The sequence below is a fragment of the Ursus arctos genome, unplaced genomic scaffold, assembly GCF_023065955.2.
Source record: "Ursus arctos isolate Adak ecotype North America unplaced genomic scaffold, UrsArc2.0 scaffold_25, whole genome shotgun sequence".
In the NCBI taxonomy this organism is placed as follows: domain Eukaryota; kingdom Metazoa; phylum Chordata; class Mammalia; order Carnivora; family Ursidae; genus Ursus; species Ursus arctos.
In genome coordinates, this window is record NW_026622930.1 from 44,009,298 (window position 1) to 44,024,950 (window position 15,653).

At 37.6% G+C, this 15,653-nt stretch overlaps 1 protein-coding gene across 7 annotated transcripts in view; it reads left to right on the forward strand.

The window, feature by feature from the left end:
- TMEM260 (transmembrane protein 260) overlaps positions 1-15,653 on the forward strand; it is a 78,925-nt gene that overhangs the window by 21,072 nt on the left and 42,200 nt on the right. For all 7 annotated transcript variants that reach the window (XM_026480316.4, XM_057318431.1, XM_057318432.1 and 4 more), the window contains exons 4-5: positions 2,527-2,704; positions 3,857-3,970. In XM_026480316.4, coding sequence (XP_026336101.1) covers positions 2,527-2,704; positions 3,857-3,970 — 292 coding nt within the window. The remainder of the gene's footprint in view (positions 1-2,526; positions 2,705-3,856; positions 3,971-15,653) is intronic.

Below are 15,653 nucleotides of genomic sequence, written 5' to 3' on the forward strand. Positions count from 1 at the left end.
CTTTTTATTTTTGTCTTTCAAGACCTTGACATTTTCTTTGATCTCTATCGGCCAGTTATTTTGTAGAATGTTCTTCAATTTGAGTGTGTAGGTTCAGGTAATACATTTTGGCAAGAATTCTGTAGAAATGTTGCTCTGTTCTTTTCATTGGAACAGATCAGGAAGTATATGAAGTTTGTCCCATTCCTGGGCTTTAACTTTGATCATGTGGTTAAGATTGTGTCTGCCGGGTTTGCCCCTGTAAAGTTATCATTTTTCCCTCTGTAATTAATCTGTTTACAGGGGGATCGCTTTAGACTATGTAGGTATTTCTGTAAAACTTTTACCCACTGATCTTGGTATCCATTATTAAGATAATGGCTGCCAAATTCTGTAATTTCTTCTATGTTGACTTTCTGTGGACTTTCTCTTCCCCTATTTATTTAGTCATATCACTGTAGTCATAGATTATTTATTCATTGCATTATAAGAGTCATAGATTATTTATTCACTGCATTATAATCTATTACTGGAATTACTGCTGTTCAAGTTATCCCTGGTTTGACCCCTGTAAGCTGGCTCCATGTCCTTTTGTCATGTCCTCTTTTGAACTCTTCTTTACTTTCTGACACAAGATATTTCAGATTAATTTTGTACTTGAGCTACCCCAGACCTGGAATCAGCCATTTTTCTAAGGAAGTTAATTTATGTTTTAAGTAGAGAAAGGAATCTCGTATCTCGTGCTGACTTTCCAAAGTAATATTGACAGACGAAACGTAGAAATTCCTTTAAAAATGTTACTCATTCTTTAAGATTAGTTCATTCTCTCATTCACGAAGTTTCCTTTCTGTGCTTGGGGCTAAGGACTTGAAATAGAAATGAAGTTTAACTCCAGCGTACATTTCAGAAACAAAGCCGAAGTAATTATTAGAGGCAACTACACGCTATACGTGTTCCAAGATGACTTAGAAACCGAACTGAAGAGAAATTGGAGGAAAGAGTAGAGTTTGATAAGTAGGAGGAATCCAAGAAGACACTGGGTTCATGGGTACAGCATGAGCAAAGGTAATGGCGCTGGGAATAGGCAGGTCTTATCAGGGAATTTTGAGGAGCCTAACTGGTTGGTGGAGATAATAATGTTGGTGATTGGTGGCTAGGTGCCGTTTATTGGGAGCTTCGATCCCAGCCTGACTCACTTAGAATGTTTCCTACAGGCAGTGAAGAGTCCTTAAATTGGGGGGCTAGGTAGTTATAAAGAGTATGTTTTAAGAAGTTTAATGTGATGTTATATTGCAGAATAGTTTGGAAAACAGAAGACCACTTAGGAAGCTTAATTAAGTCTAAGGTGGTAGGAATACAAGTTGAAAGGAATTTGGAAAGTACTTTAGAGGGAAGAAATGCCTTCAGTGCGATGAATCAGGATCACTGGGGGAATGAAAGAAATAGGACACTGATTTTTATAAGGGAAAGAAAACAAGTATATTGCAAAGAGGTGCTCCAAAACAAGTTCGGTGATATCAGAATGTTATTTTAACTTTTTTTTTTTTCTGGGACGCTTAATTAAAAGCCATGGAATGACTCCACAAGTTTTTATCCAAAACGATACAGTTTAGTTTAAAAGTGATGATTTAGGGCCATATATTATCATTAACTATTAGACACGGTAATGCTTGCTGAATCATAACACTTGTTAGAGATATTTGGTAGTAGCTTTTTCATCACTTTAGGTTTATGGGGAAGTAGGAAGTTGTCTTGCTTTGATATGCTCTGTCTACCACATTACTAGTCTCCAAATCAAATCTTGGAATTGAGATGCGGATTCCTGATTGATTTGAAATGTCTGGCTCTCGTTGGCACTGGGGTCCAGAAATTTGTTTCCAGGTGTGGCGTTTGATTCTTCTTGTGTTATTGAAGTTCACATTGCCATCCCTCTCTTTAAAGAAATACATCATTTTCAACTTCAACTTTGTATGAAGAAGAAATCACTAGAAACTAAGAACTTAGCTGTCAAGATCTTAAGATATCACCAAATATCGTGACAAGGATATTTTTGCCATATGTTGGGAGATAAACTTTGGTGTGGTCCTAGGCCCAAGCATTCCACAAGAAGTGAGAGTCAGTGTCCCTGAATAGGTATTTTGCCCTTTCATTAATTCTTACAGTTCAACATATTTCCATCTCAACCAGACCATCGTTGTAATTTGTGGATAGAGCAAGAAAAGTGACACAGGTTTTTTATCTCTTTAGCTACTATCTCTTCAGGCTTTCCGAACTGGCTTGAATCCTAGAGGTTCCATCTGAGAACTAAGCCTCATTCAGTCCATAGGAGACCGAGCGGGTGTGTTCATTTGTTTGTTAATAATATATGGACTGCCTAATTAAAATCTGTTGGAGGAAATTATTATCCGAAGTAATGTATTAACCATATAATGTGTTGGGATAGTGCTGGGTGACTGTCATCATTTCTGCTGCTACAGTTTATAAAAAGGAAAAGAAAGTCGGTTCTTTTTGTTGGGAAAGAAGATTTCATGTTATCTGTATTTGCAGGCTTTCTGGCTCACATGCTGGAGGAATCCTTGCTGCGGGGGTGTTTTCATTTTCCCGTCTAACATGGCAGTGGTCCACTGCAGCAGAGGTTTTTAGCTTAAACAATCTGTTTGTGGGGCTGCTTATGGCTCTTACTGTACATTTTGAGGAGGCAGCAACTGCAAAAGAAAGATCAAAGGTAACCTATTTTGATCAAAGTGAAATCACTTTTTGTTTTAATTTTTAGACAGATGCTATATTTCTTTTTAACTTTGGATGCTGTTGATCTGTCCTGATTACTGTCAAGGTAATCTAGGCATGTTGAGAGAGAAAATATTCTGAGTTCTTGTACTGTGAACCATGATAGCCTTTATAAAACATGGGCCTTTTTTTTTTTTCTTCTCCCAGAGTTCAGAAGTTTTTTGGAGAATGAGAGGATTGAAATCCCCTCTGAGTCCTATGGGAAAGATAGGCTTGTTGGTTGATTCCACCACTGTGCGTGTGCATGTGTGATTGTAAGATGCCAAGCTCTAGACTCACCACCTTAAATTATATACCATTATGGTACATTGACTTACTCTCCAATTGCAAAAAAAGTCCATATTTGTACTTTTTTTTTTTAACTAAAAGAAGAGTATCACACGTATAAACAAAGTAGTTCAGAAGAGGTTACAGTGAATTATAAGGCAAACATAATATCAAGATCATTTGGAATGTGAAGGAACCCTGTCTTCTAAGAGCTTACAGTCTGCACATTGGAAGGTAACAAACCATCTTAGTAAAGGCGGCCTTTTGTTGTTAAAGAATATCCGAACAGAAGAAAACCGTGGTTTATCAGTGGTTTCCATAAACAGATGTGTGCTGTTATTAGAGTTCGTTTTTTGTCTAAAGTAAACTTTTTTCTGATTATGAAAATTCCAAAGTTCAAAAAGAGCAAAAACAGCACCCATAACCTGGTTTTTAAATTAAAAGTGTTCTATTTTATTTATTTAATTTAATAGGAGAAAAGGTAAAATGGAAAGAATGCCTGAGTGTTAGTTACAGACTTTAATAAGAATTACACAATATCCTATTACTGGTAGGACTTACCTAGTTATCACACCGGAATTTCTAAAACTTACTTTGAAGGCAGTCATTTCAGGTCAAACTGCAACGATGTGATAAAAAATATTATAAAAAAATATTGCTAAATATTAGTGTCTGTGGAAGCAAGACTGTTGTCTAAGGGGTTGATGTTAGCCTGACCTATGGTACAAATGCTTGGTTCTTATATAAAGAATAACTTTTTGCTATTGTGCTTACTTAAGAGTTTTAGGTAAATTTTAACTTAGATTTTATTTTTTTTTTTCAGATAGCTAAAATTGGTGCTTTCTGCTGTGGCCTTAGCTTATGTAATCAGCATACAATAGTACTGTATGTTTTGTGCATAATACCATGGATTCTCTTTCGACTTTTAAAAGAGAAGGTAGGTTTTCTGGTGTTTTTAATGAAAATTCATATTTTATTAAGGCCCGATATAACATTTGTGGCATAAAACATGGGGCTTTCTTTTTTTTTTTTTTTTAGTTTTATATAAAGTAGAAATGACCCGAGGGTCTAACAACATTGACTGAAAAAAAAATAGGATTTACAAAAATTATGCAGTATTGATTGCAGTGGCATCTGGTCTGATTCATAATTCTCTTACTGATTCTGAGAAGCACCTTGATAATAATAGGCTACAAGGAGTTAAAACAAAATAGCAAATTTCCTTGGTTGTTTTATTATCTGTCCTGAAACAAAGGATAGTGTATTAATAATAGTTTATTCGTTGACCCAGCTGTTTGTTGTGGGCCTGTGCTGTGCTACATGCCGCTCTAGGTGTTAGAGATTCAGCCCCCGACAAAACAGACCTCATCGCCGCTATCGTGAACCAAGTAATGAAATCTCTGGTAAATAACAACCTCGTTTTCTCAGAACAGATCTGTCTGGAATTAAAAATGATTTACTTTAGTTTTCCCTTTCCCTCAAAGGAAAACTGATTCTTGATTTAAATGGCGGTGTAAAATAATGTAAGAAAATTACTATACTGTGTAAGGCATTGTGAGATGGACTGAAGAAGGCAGGGAGCTGAGTTAGACATGAGGTTTTGGAGAGATAGAAGCCCTTTACTCTGTCAGTTTTCCTCCTAGAGGTTAAAACAATCTAAATACAAAGCCAGTACTAGAGTCATTTCACTGGATTGTTTGTTTGTTTGTTAATTATACCTAAGCTACATTTATTTATTTATCATTTCATTATTTATTGCTATACTCAGAATTATATTAGAAAACACATGTTTAGTAAAATTATTATACAGAAATAGGGAAATTATAACAAATCTTTAGGTAATTGGATTTACTGTACTTGAACATATTTTGTTTTTAGCTTCTGGCAACAAAGCAAAAAGGATAGCATGGAGGTTATAAAATTCTTATGTGTTTAAAAAAACGGAAATAACAATTGACAGGAAAGATCAACTTTTTCTTGGAGCTGAATTCTGTTCAGTCAGTCACGTTCAACCTTATATGAGGAATATTAAACAGCATAACAGGTCGTGTCTAACAGTGGTTTTATAGAATATACAGAAGGTTCTTTATCTGGTTTTTTATTCTATAAACCCTTGATTTTAAAAAATGGAGATACGACATAAAAAATATAATTCAGTGAAGACCTTTCTATGGATTACAAACCTGAAGAGACCCAGATATTTTTCTTGTGGATTGATGGATGCGTAGATGGGTGCATTAATATCCTGCTGTCAGGTATCTTGGCCAGGCTTCTTTTTTTTTTTATCCAGTCTTCATTTCTTTCTCTCTCTTTTTTTTTCCCCCAGCTTATTGACATACAGTTGACATAGTACATTGTGGAAATTTAAGGTGTACAACATGATGATTTGATGTTTGGATATATTGTAAAATGATTGCCACAGTGAAGTTAGCTAACTCGTCTCTTACCTCACATAGTTTCGGTTGGCTGTGTTGAGAACTTTTAAGATCTACTCTCTTAGCATCTTTCAAATACATGGTACAGTCCTATAGTCCCCATACTGGACATTACATTCCCCAGAACTTATTCATATTATAACTGAAAGTTTGCACACTTTGACCACCTTCACCCATTTCCCTCATTCCCTACTCCCTGCCTCAAACGATCATCCATCTACTTTGTTTCTGTGAGTTCAGTTTTTTTTAGGTCCCGCTGTAGGTAAGGTCATACAGGATTTGTCTTTCTCTATATGACTCATTTCATTTAGTGTAATACTCTCAAGTTTTATCCCTGTTGCAAATGGCAGGATTTTCTTCTTTTTGTGCCTGAATAATACTCCATAGTATGTATGTATGTTTTTTATGTTTTCTCTTAGGAGTTTTATGGTTTCAGGTCTTAAAATCAAGTCTTTATCCATTTTGAGTTAGTTTTTGTATGTGGTGTAAGATAGTGGTCCATTTTCATTCTTTTGCATGTGACTGTCCAGTTTTCCTAACACCATTTATTGTCCTTTTCCCCTTGAATATTTTTGCCTCTTTGCCGTAAATGAATTAACCATATATGCATGGGTTTATTTCTGGGCTCTCTATGCTGTTCCATTGATTTATGTATCTGTTTTTATGCCAATACCATACTGTTTTAAATACTATAGCTTTGTAGGTATAGTTTGAAATCAGGGAGTGTGATGCCTGCAGCTTTGTTGTTCTTTTTCAAAACTGCTTGGGCGATTTGGATCTTTTGTGGTTTCATAGAAATGGATTGTTTGTTCTATTTCTAAAATGACAGTGGAATTTTGTTAGAGATTGCATTGAGTGTATAGATTGTTTTGGCTGTTCTAACAAGGCTAATTCTTCCAATCCATGAACGTGGTATATCTTTCTATTTATTTATATCTTCTTCAATTTCTTTAATCAGTGTCTTACAGTTTTCAGTGTACAGGTCTTTCACCTCCTTGGTTACATTAATTTGTAGGTATTTTATTCTTTTTGATGCACTTGTAAACAGAATTGGTTTAATTTCTCTCTGATAGTTCACTGTTAGTGTATAAAAAAGGCAACAGATTATTGATTTTGTACCCTGCAACTTTATTTTTATTTTTTATTTTTTTAAAGATTTTATTTATTTATTCGACAGAGATAGAGACAGCCAGCAAGAGAGAGAACACAAGCAGGGGGAGTGGGAGAGGAAGAAGCAGGCTCATAGCGGAGGAGCCTGACGTGGGGCTCGATCCCATAACGCTGGGATCACGCCCTAAGCCGAAGGCAGACACTCAACCGCTGTGCCACCCAGGCGCCCCCTCTACCCTGCAACTTTATTGATTTCAGTTAATAGTTCGACAGTTTTTTGGTGGAGTCTTTAGGGTTTTCATTATATAAAATCATGTCACTTACAAATAGTGACAGTTTCACTTCTTCCTTTTCAATTGTATGCTTTTCATACTTTTTCCTGCCTGATTGCTCTGACTAGGACTTCCAATACTTCGTTGAATAAGAGCGGTGAGAGTGGGCATCCTTGTCTTATTACTGATCTTAGAGGAAGTGCTTTTAGCTTCTCACTGTCAAGTATGATGTTAGCTGTGGGCTTGTCATATATGGCCATTCAGTGGCCATATACCTACTTTGTTAAGAGTCATTATCATAAAAGAATTTTGTAAATTTTTTTTTTGCATCTATTGAGATGATCATATGGTTTTTGTCTTTCATTCTGTTAATGTGGTGTATCATGTTGATTGATTTGCAGATGTTGAACTGTCATTGCATCCCTGGAATAAACCCCACTTGATCATGGCATATGATCCTTGTGATGTATTGTTAAATTCAATTTACTAATATTTTTTGAGGATTTTTGCATTTATGTTATCAGGGATATCTGATATGGCCTGTAATTTTATTTCTTTCTTTTCTTTACTTTTTTAAGTTTTTTTTTTTTTTTTTTTTTTTTTACTTTTAATGATTTTTTATTATATTATGTTAGTCACCATACAGTACATCCCCGGTTTCCGATGTAAAGTTCGATGATTCATTAGTTGCGTATAACACCCAGTGCACCATGCAATATGTGCCCTCCTTACTACCCATCACCGGTCTATCCCATCCCCCCACCCCCCTCCCCTCTGAGGCCCTCAGTTTGTTTCTCATAGTCCATAGTCTCTCATGTTTCATTCCCCCTTCTGATTACCCCCCTTTCTTTATCCCTTTCTTCCCCTACCAATCATCCTAGTTCTTATGTTCCATAGATGAGAGAAATCATATGATATTTGTCTTTCTCTGCTTGACTTATTTCACTTAGCATTATCTCCTCCAGTGCTGTCCATGTTGCAGCAAATGTTGAGAAATCGTTCTTTCTGATAGCTGAGTAATATTCCATTGTATATATGGACCACAACTTCTTAATCCAGTCATCTGTTGAAGGGCATCTCGGCTCCTTCCACGATTTAGCTATTGTGGACAATGCTGCTATGAACATTGGGGTGCATATGGCCCTTCTCTTCACTACGTCTGTATCTTTAGGGTAAACACCCAGTAGTGCAATGGCTAGGTCATAGGGTAGCTCAATTTTTAACTTTTTAAGGGACCTCCACACTGTTTTCCAGAGTGGCTGTACCAACTTGCATTCCCACCAACAATGTAGGAGGGATCCCCTTTCTCCACATCCTCTCCAACAATTGTTGTTTCTCGCCTTGTTAATTTTTGCCATTCTAACTGGCTAAGGTGGTATCTCAGTGTGGTTTTGATTTGAATTTCCCTGATGGCTAATGATTTTGAACATTTTTTCATGTGTCTGTTAGCCATTTGTATGTCTTCATTGGAAAAGTGTCTGTTCATATCTTCTGCCCATTTTTTGATTTATTTGTTTCTCGTGTATTGAGTTTGAGAAGTTCTTTGTAGATCTTGGATACCAGTCTTTTATCTGTAGTGTCATTTGCAGATATATTCTCCCATTCCGTGGGCTGCCTCTTAGTTTTTTTGACTGTTTCCTTGGCTGTGCAGAAGCTTTTTATCTTGATGAAGTCCCATAAGTTCATTTCATCTTTTGTTCCTCTTGCCTTTGGAGATGTGTCATGAAAAAGGTTGCTTTGGCCGATGTCATAGAGGTTGCTGCCTATGTTCTCCTCTAGAATTTTGATGGATTCCTGTCTCACATCGAGGTCTTTCATCCATTTGGAGTTTATTTTTGTGTATGGTGTGAGAGAGTGGTCAAGTTTCATTCTTTTGCATGTAGCTGTCCAATTTTCCCAGCACCATTTATTGAAGAGACTGTCTTTTTTCCACCGGATGTTTTTTCCTGCTTTATCAAAGATTAGTTGCCCAAAGAGCCGAGGGTCCATTTCTGGGTTCTCTATTCTGTTCCATTGGTCTATGTGTCTGTTTTTGTGCCAGTACCATGCTGTCTTTGTGATCACAGCTTTGTAGTACAGCTCAAAATCTGGCATTGTGATGCCCCCAGCTTTGTTTTTCCTTTTCAACAGTTCCTTGGCGATTCGGGCCCGGCCTATAATTTTTTTAATTTATTTTTTTTGGTGTCCCTCTCTGGTTTTGATATCAGGGTAATGTTGGTTTCATAAAACATGTCTGGAAGCACTCCCAACTCTTTAGTTTTTTTGGAAGAGTATAAGGAGGATGGATATTATATCTTTATATGTTTGGTAGAATTTATCAGTGAAGCTGTCTGGTCTAGGACTTTTGTTGGGAGTTTTTAAGTTACTGATTCCATCTCTTTACTAGTAATCAATCTAGTCAGATTTTCTATTTCTTCATGATTCAGTCTTGGAAGATTGTATGTTTTTAGGAATTTATCCATTTCTTCTAAATTGTTCAATTTGTTGGTGTATAATTGTTCATAGCAGTCTCTTATGATCCTTTGGATTTCTTTGGTATCAGTTGTAACTTCTGTTTAATTTCTGATTTTATTTATTTGAGCCCTCTCTCTTTTTTTCTTAGTCTAGCTAAAGGTTTGTCAATTTTGTTAATCTTTTCAAAAAACCAGCTCTTAGTTTCATTGGTCTTTTCTATTGTCTTTTCAGTCTCTACTTCATTTCTTTTCACTCCGATCTATTCCTTTTTCCTACAATTTGGGGCTTCATCTGTTCATATTTTTAGTTCTTTTCGTTGTAAAGTTAGATTGTTAATCTGAGATTTTTCTTCTTAACTGTCTCTACGAACTTGCCTCTTAGAACTGCTTTTGCTGCATCCTATAGATTTTGGTGTATTGTATTTATTTTCTTTTTTTGGTGTGTTGTATTTCCATTTTCATTTGTCTCAAGGTATTTTTTAATTTCTTTTTTGATGTCTTCATTGACCCATTGGTTGTTCAGTAGTATGTTGTTTCATCTTCACATATTTATGACTTTTCCAGTTTTCCTCTTGTAATTGATTTCCAGTTTCATATTGTGTTCAGAAAAGATGCTTGATATGATTTTAGTCTTTAATTTACTGAAACATGTTTTGTGGCCTATCATATGATCTATCCTGGAGAATGTTCCATGTGCACCTGAGAAGAAAGTGTTTTATGCTGTTTTTGGTTGGAATGTTGTATATATATATATATATCCATTATTCCATCTAATGTTGTTTTAAGGTTGATGTTTCCTTACTATTTTCTGTCTGGCTGATCTATCCATTAATATAAGTGAGGTATTAAAGTCCCCTCGTATTATTTTATTCCTGTCATTTTCTCCCTTTAAGTCTGTTGGTATTAGCTTTATGTATTTAGGTATTTCTTCATTGGGTACGTAAGTATTGGCAAATGTTACATCTTTTGCTGGATTGACCTCTTTATCATTATGTAATGCCTGTCTTTGTCTGTTATTACAGTCTTTGTTTTAAATCTATTTTGTCTGATGTCAGTATAGTTACTCCTACTTTCTTTTGGTTTCCATTTGCTTGAAACATCTTTTTTCCATCCTTCATTTTCAGTCTGTGTGTGTACTTGTATCTGAAGTGAGTCTCTTACAGGCAGCAGATAAATGGGTCTTGTTTCTTTATCCGTTCAGCCATTTTCTGCCATTGATTGGAGAATTTAGTCCATTTACATTTAAAGAAATTGATTGGTATGTACTTACTGCCATTTTATTAATTGTTTTCCATCTGTTTTGTAATTCCTCTCTGTTCTTCTCTTGGTTTCTTACCTTGTGGTTTGATGACTTTTGTAGTATTACACTTAGATTCCTTTCTCATTATCTGTTGTCTGTCTACTGTGGGTTTTGCTTTGTGGTTATGACGAGGCTCATATATAACAGCCTGTATAGATATATAACAAGCTATTTAAGTGGATAACAAATTATGTTTGAATGCATTCTAAAACTATATTTTCATTCCTCTTGCCCTGTGGTTTATTGATGTCATATTTTACATCTTTTTATTTTCGTATCCCTTAACTACTTACTGTATTTGCAGTTATTTTTACTACTTTTATCTTTTAACCTTCATACTAGCTTTATAAGTGATTAAACCACTGCTACATATTTACGTTTACCAGTGATATTTTAAAAATATTTTTTTTATTACTAATTAATACCCTTTCCTTTTAGCTTAAAGAAATTCTTTTAACATTTGTTATGAGGCTAGTTTAGTGCCAGTGAACTCCTTTAGCTTTTGTTTATCGGGAAAGCTCTTTATCTCTCTGAGTGATAATTTAGCCAGGTAGTATTCTTGTTTGAGAGTTTTTTTCCTTTCAGATCTTTGAACGTATCATGCCATTCTCTTCTGACCTGCAAAGTTTCTGCTGAGAAATCTGCTGATAGCCTTATGGGGATTTCCTTATATGTAATAAGTTGTTTTTTCTCTTGCTTTTAAATTAACTTTTGATATTTTAATTATGTGTCTTGGTATGGGTCTCTTTGGGTTCATCTTCTTTGGAATTCTGGGCTTCCTGATTTGGTTGTCTGTTTCTTTTCCCAGGTAAGGGAAGTTTTTGGCAATTATTTCTTCAAATAAGCTTTCTGCCCCATTCTCTCTTCTCTTTCTGGGGCTTCTATAATACACATGTTATTCTGCTTGATATGACCCATAAATCTCTTAAGCTATCTTCAGTTTTAAGATAAGCTATCTTTCAGTTTTTTGCTGCTTGGTTTGGCTGAGTGCCATTGCCCTGTGTTTTATTTAGCTCATTGATTCTTTCTGCTTCATCTAGTCTGCTGTTGAACTCCTATAGTGTATTTTTCAGTTCAGTTATTGTATTCTTCAGTTCTGTGACTTCTGTTTGGTACTGTCTTATATTTTCTGTGTCTTTGTTGAACTTCTCACTGTGTTTATCCATTCTTCTCCCAAGTGTGGTGAGCATCATTATGACCATTACTTTTTTTTTTTAAGATTTTATTTATTTAACAGAGAGAGACACAGCAAGAGGGGGAACACAAGCAGGGGGAGAGGGAGAGGGAGAAGCAGACTCCCCGCTGAGCAGGGAGCCTGATGCGGGGCTTGATCCCAGGACGCTGGGATCATGACCTGAGCCGAAGGCAGAAGCTTAACAACTGAGCCACCCAGGCGCCCCTATGACCATTACTTTTAACTCTTTGTCAGACAAATTACTTATCTCTGTTTCATTAAGATTTTTTCCCAGGCTTTTATCTTGTTCTTTTGTTTGCAATATATTCCTCTCTCCTCATTTTGCTTGACTCTCTGTGGTTGTTTCTGTGCATTAGATAAAATAGCTGTCTCTCCCAGTCTTGCAGGATTGGCTCTGTGTAGGAGATGAGCCTCATTGTTTAACTTTGCTCTAGCTCTTGGTTTTCTCTCAAACCTTTATGATTGTCTAAGCAGCCTGAGTTTCTCTTGGTAGGTTCTAGTTATTGTGTCAAGACTTGTGAGTGTTCCAGAGGGAGGGATCTCAGTCAGCACCTAGTTTCAGGCTGATTGGAAACCAGCCCCTCAGTCAGCATCTTTAAGGTATACAAATGTATATAGTCCTGAGAGACTGCAATCATTGACCGTACTAGCCTCCAGACCAAGTGATCTGGGGGGGAGGGAGTCTCCCCTTAAGGACTATTGCAAATTCAGGGTTCCAGATGAGTGTATGAGCTTCTTTCTGGCAGGTGCAGGCAAGGTGTAATGAGGCCAGGTGAGAACTCAGAGATGGTATCCTTCAGCCTGTGTTCCCTGAGAGCACGTCTGTAGCCTTTAGATGTGTTGGTAAACCTGAAACCTACCCCTCAGCCTGAAGTTTGTTCATAGGAAGACCAGGGGCTGTTTTAGTCTGTTGTCAGTGCAGTCCCTTGGGGATGGTAGCCTGCCAAGAACTGTCTTTCCAGTTGTTTTAGACCCATTGGACCCAAAAATGCAATTCCCCTTGGCCACCAGATCCAGGCACTTAAGGGGCATCCACTGTGTGGGCTGTGCACCGTGGCTGACTTTGGTGGAGCCGTGGTGGAGGGGTATGTGAGGTTGGGCATTTGCCTGGCTGGCTTTGGCAGAGCTGTGATGGAGTGGCACACAGGAGTGGGCACACTCACGGCACTAGCAGGATAGAGGAAGAACGCCAGAAATGGCATGCTTCAATGTCTCTGTCCCCAGAGAGAGTTCTACCAGGCTTCTGTCCTTACAACAGACATATTAAGATTAGCAAATGAATCTTCTTCACTTATGGTCTTGCACTGCTTCCAGACTGCTGCTTCTGTACCAGGTTCTGGGGTGAGCGAGTCTGTATATGAGTCCTTAAGAGCAGCGTCTCTGTTCCCTACAGTCCTATAATTTTCCTGAACATTTGACCTATTGGCTTTCAAAACCAGACATTTGGTGGGGGATCATCTTTCTGGTGCAGGACCCAAAGGTTGGGGTGCCTTCCATGGGGCACAAACCCCTTGCTCCTCAGGGAGAAGTCCTGTATTTATGAGATCCCTCCTGACTGTGGGTTGCAGCACTGGGGTGGGGTTTTTGGTGAGACCACGTCTCTGCTTCTCCCACATATTTTCATGTGGCCCTTTTATTCTTTGTTGTGGAAGCACTTGCTCAGATAGTGTTCAGGTCTTTGTAGATTTGTCGTGTCTGCGGGAGGAGGTGAGTTGAGAATCTTCCTACCCCGCCATCTTAAACTCTGGATTACAATAGCTGCATAATCTGGTTTGAAATTAGGAAGTGTGATGCCTCCAGCTTCATTCCTCTTTTGCAAGGTTATTTTGGCTATTTGGGGTCTTTTGTGGTTCCATACAAATTTTAGGTTTTGTTTTTCTATTTCTGTTAAAAATGAGATTGGAGTCTTGATAGGGGTTTCATTGAATCTATAGATGGCTTTGTGTAATACGGACACTTAAAATATATTAATTCTTCCAATCTGTGAACAAGGGGTATCTTTCCATTTATTGTGTCTTCTTCATTTTCTTTCATCAATGCCTTGTAGTTTTCAGTGTACAGATTTTTCACCTCCTTGATTAAATTTATTGTTAAGTATTTTATTGTTTTTGATGTTATTGTGAATGAGATCATTTTCTTTCAGTTTATAGTTTATTGTTAGTGTGCAAAACATGTATTGGTAATGTACTACAAAACATGTATTGTTAATGTACAAAATTTGTACATTAATTTTGTATCCTGCAACTTTATTGAATTCATTTATTAGTCTAACAGTTTTTTTGGTAGAGTCTAGGATTTTCTCTATATAAGAGCATGTCATCTGCAAATAGAGACAGTTTTACTTCTTCTCTGATTTGGATGCCTTTTATTTCTTTTTCTTGCCTGAATACTCTGACCAGGATTTCCAGGACTGTATTGAACAGGAATTGGTGAGAGTGGGCACCCTTGTCTTATTCCTGATCTTAGAGGAAAAGCTTTCAGTCTTTCACCATTGAGGATGATGTTAGCTATGGGCTTGGCATATATGGACTTTATTATGTTAAAGTATGCCCCAGATCAACTAAATCAGAATTAGTTTAGGGTGGGATCAGCTACCGGCTCAGCTCTGCAGATGGGCAGAACGACTGGGATCTCTGCTTGGGCACAGCTGCAAGCAGGAACACAGTCTGCCAGATCTGAGCACCGGTTGCCGACAGCCCTGCTTCCCTTCTGTCTGCGTGATCCCCAGTGGTTGATCCCAGCAGACCCCTTCCTCCCACCATGGTCATCAAGAGGTGAGAACTGAATGAGCCTCCTGGGAAGTGTCCTGCCGTGCTGGGGGAGCTGGATGTCCACCTTGGACTCTGTTTTCCCACTGGAAAAACTGTTGCCCCAGGGGAGCTCTGTTCGTGCAGTGCTGGCTGGTGTTGGGGAGGAGTGATGCAGTCAGAGTGCTCCTTCTTATTTCGAATGTGGTTCTTCTCAGTCTGTATGGTCCAGGACGTGCTTTAGCCTCACCCCTGGATTCTGGGATTCTTCACAATGATGTCTTGTCTGCAGATAGCTACTAGCTGGTCTTCTTGTGAGGGAGACTGAAGTCGGGAATGATCTGTGTTGCCATCTTGATGGCTTTCCTCCTAGGCAGGCTTTCAGATAATAGAGAGGTGCGTTGACTGACAGGAACTTAAAAAGTAAATATTTTGTGTTAGTTAATTGAAAGGAGAACCGTATGCTTTGTATAAAACGTGCAGGACTCAGAGTGGACAAGGTAGGAGCCTGATCTGAGAGCCTGTTTATTCTGTACTTAGGTCAGCTACTGATGAATAATGAAATTTGGGGAAGTATGACTCTTCAAAGGACAATTTCATTTTCACTAGTTAAATAGTAGAGAAAGTAAGGAAAATAAGATCTACCAATGAAGCGACAGGGGAGTTGGATCTCACTGGTCAGATGATTTGAGGCAGAGTAAGAAGTCCTGAGTCAGTTGGTTGCAACCCTGTCTACTCAGATGATCTGGGAAGCTTTTAAAAAGTGTGTGTATGTGTGTACGTATGTGTATATGCTTGTATACATACATATATTTCTGTATATGTATGTATATTTATGCCAATCCCACTCCAAAATAATTCTGATTTAATTGGTCCGGAGTGAGGCCCAGACATGGACATTTTCAAAAAGCTCTGCAGGGATTCTAATGTATATGTAGTTAGGACTCAGAGTCACTCTCCTGCGCTCTCTGAAAAAGCTCTCGTGTAATTGTCTCCCTGTTGATTTCTCACACAAAAGGAAAATTCTCCGTCAATTGCATTATGCCACTCTAAATTGAACTTTATAACGTGCAGAAACTGTCAAAATATAAACATTTGTTTTATTTGA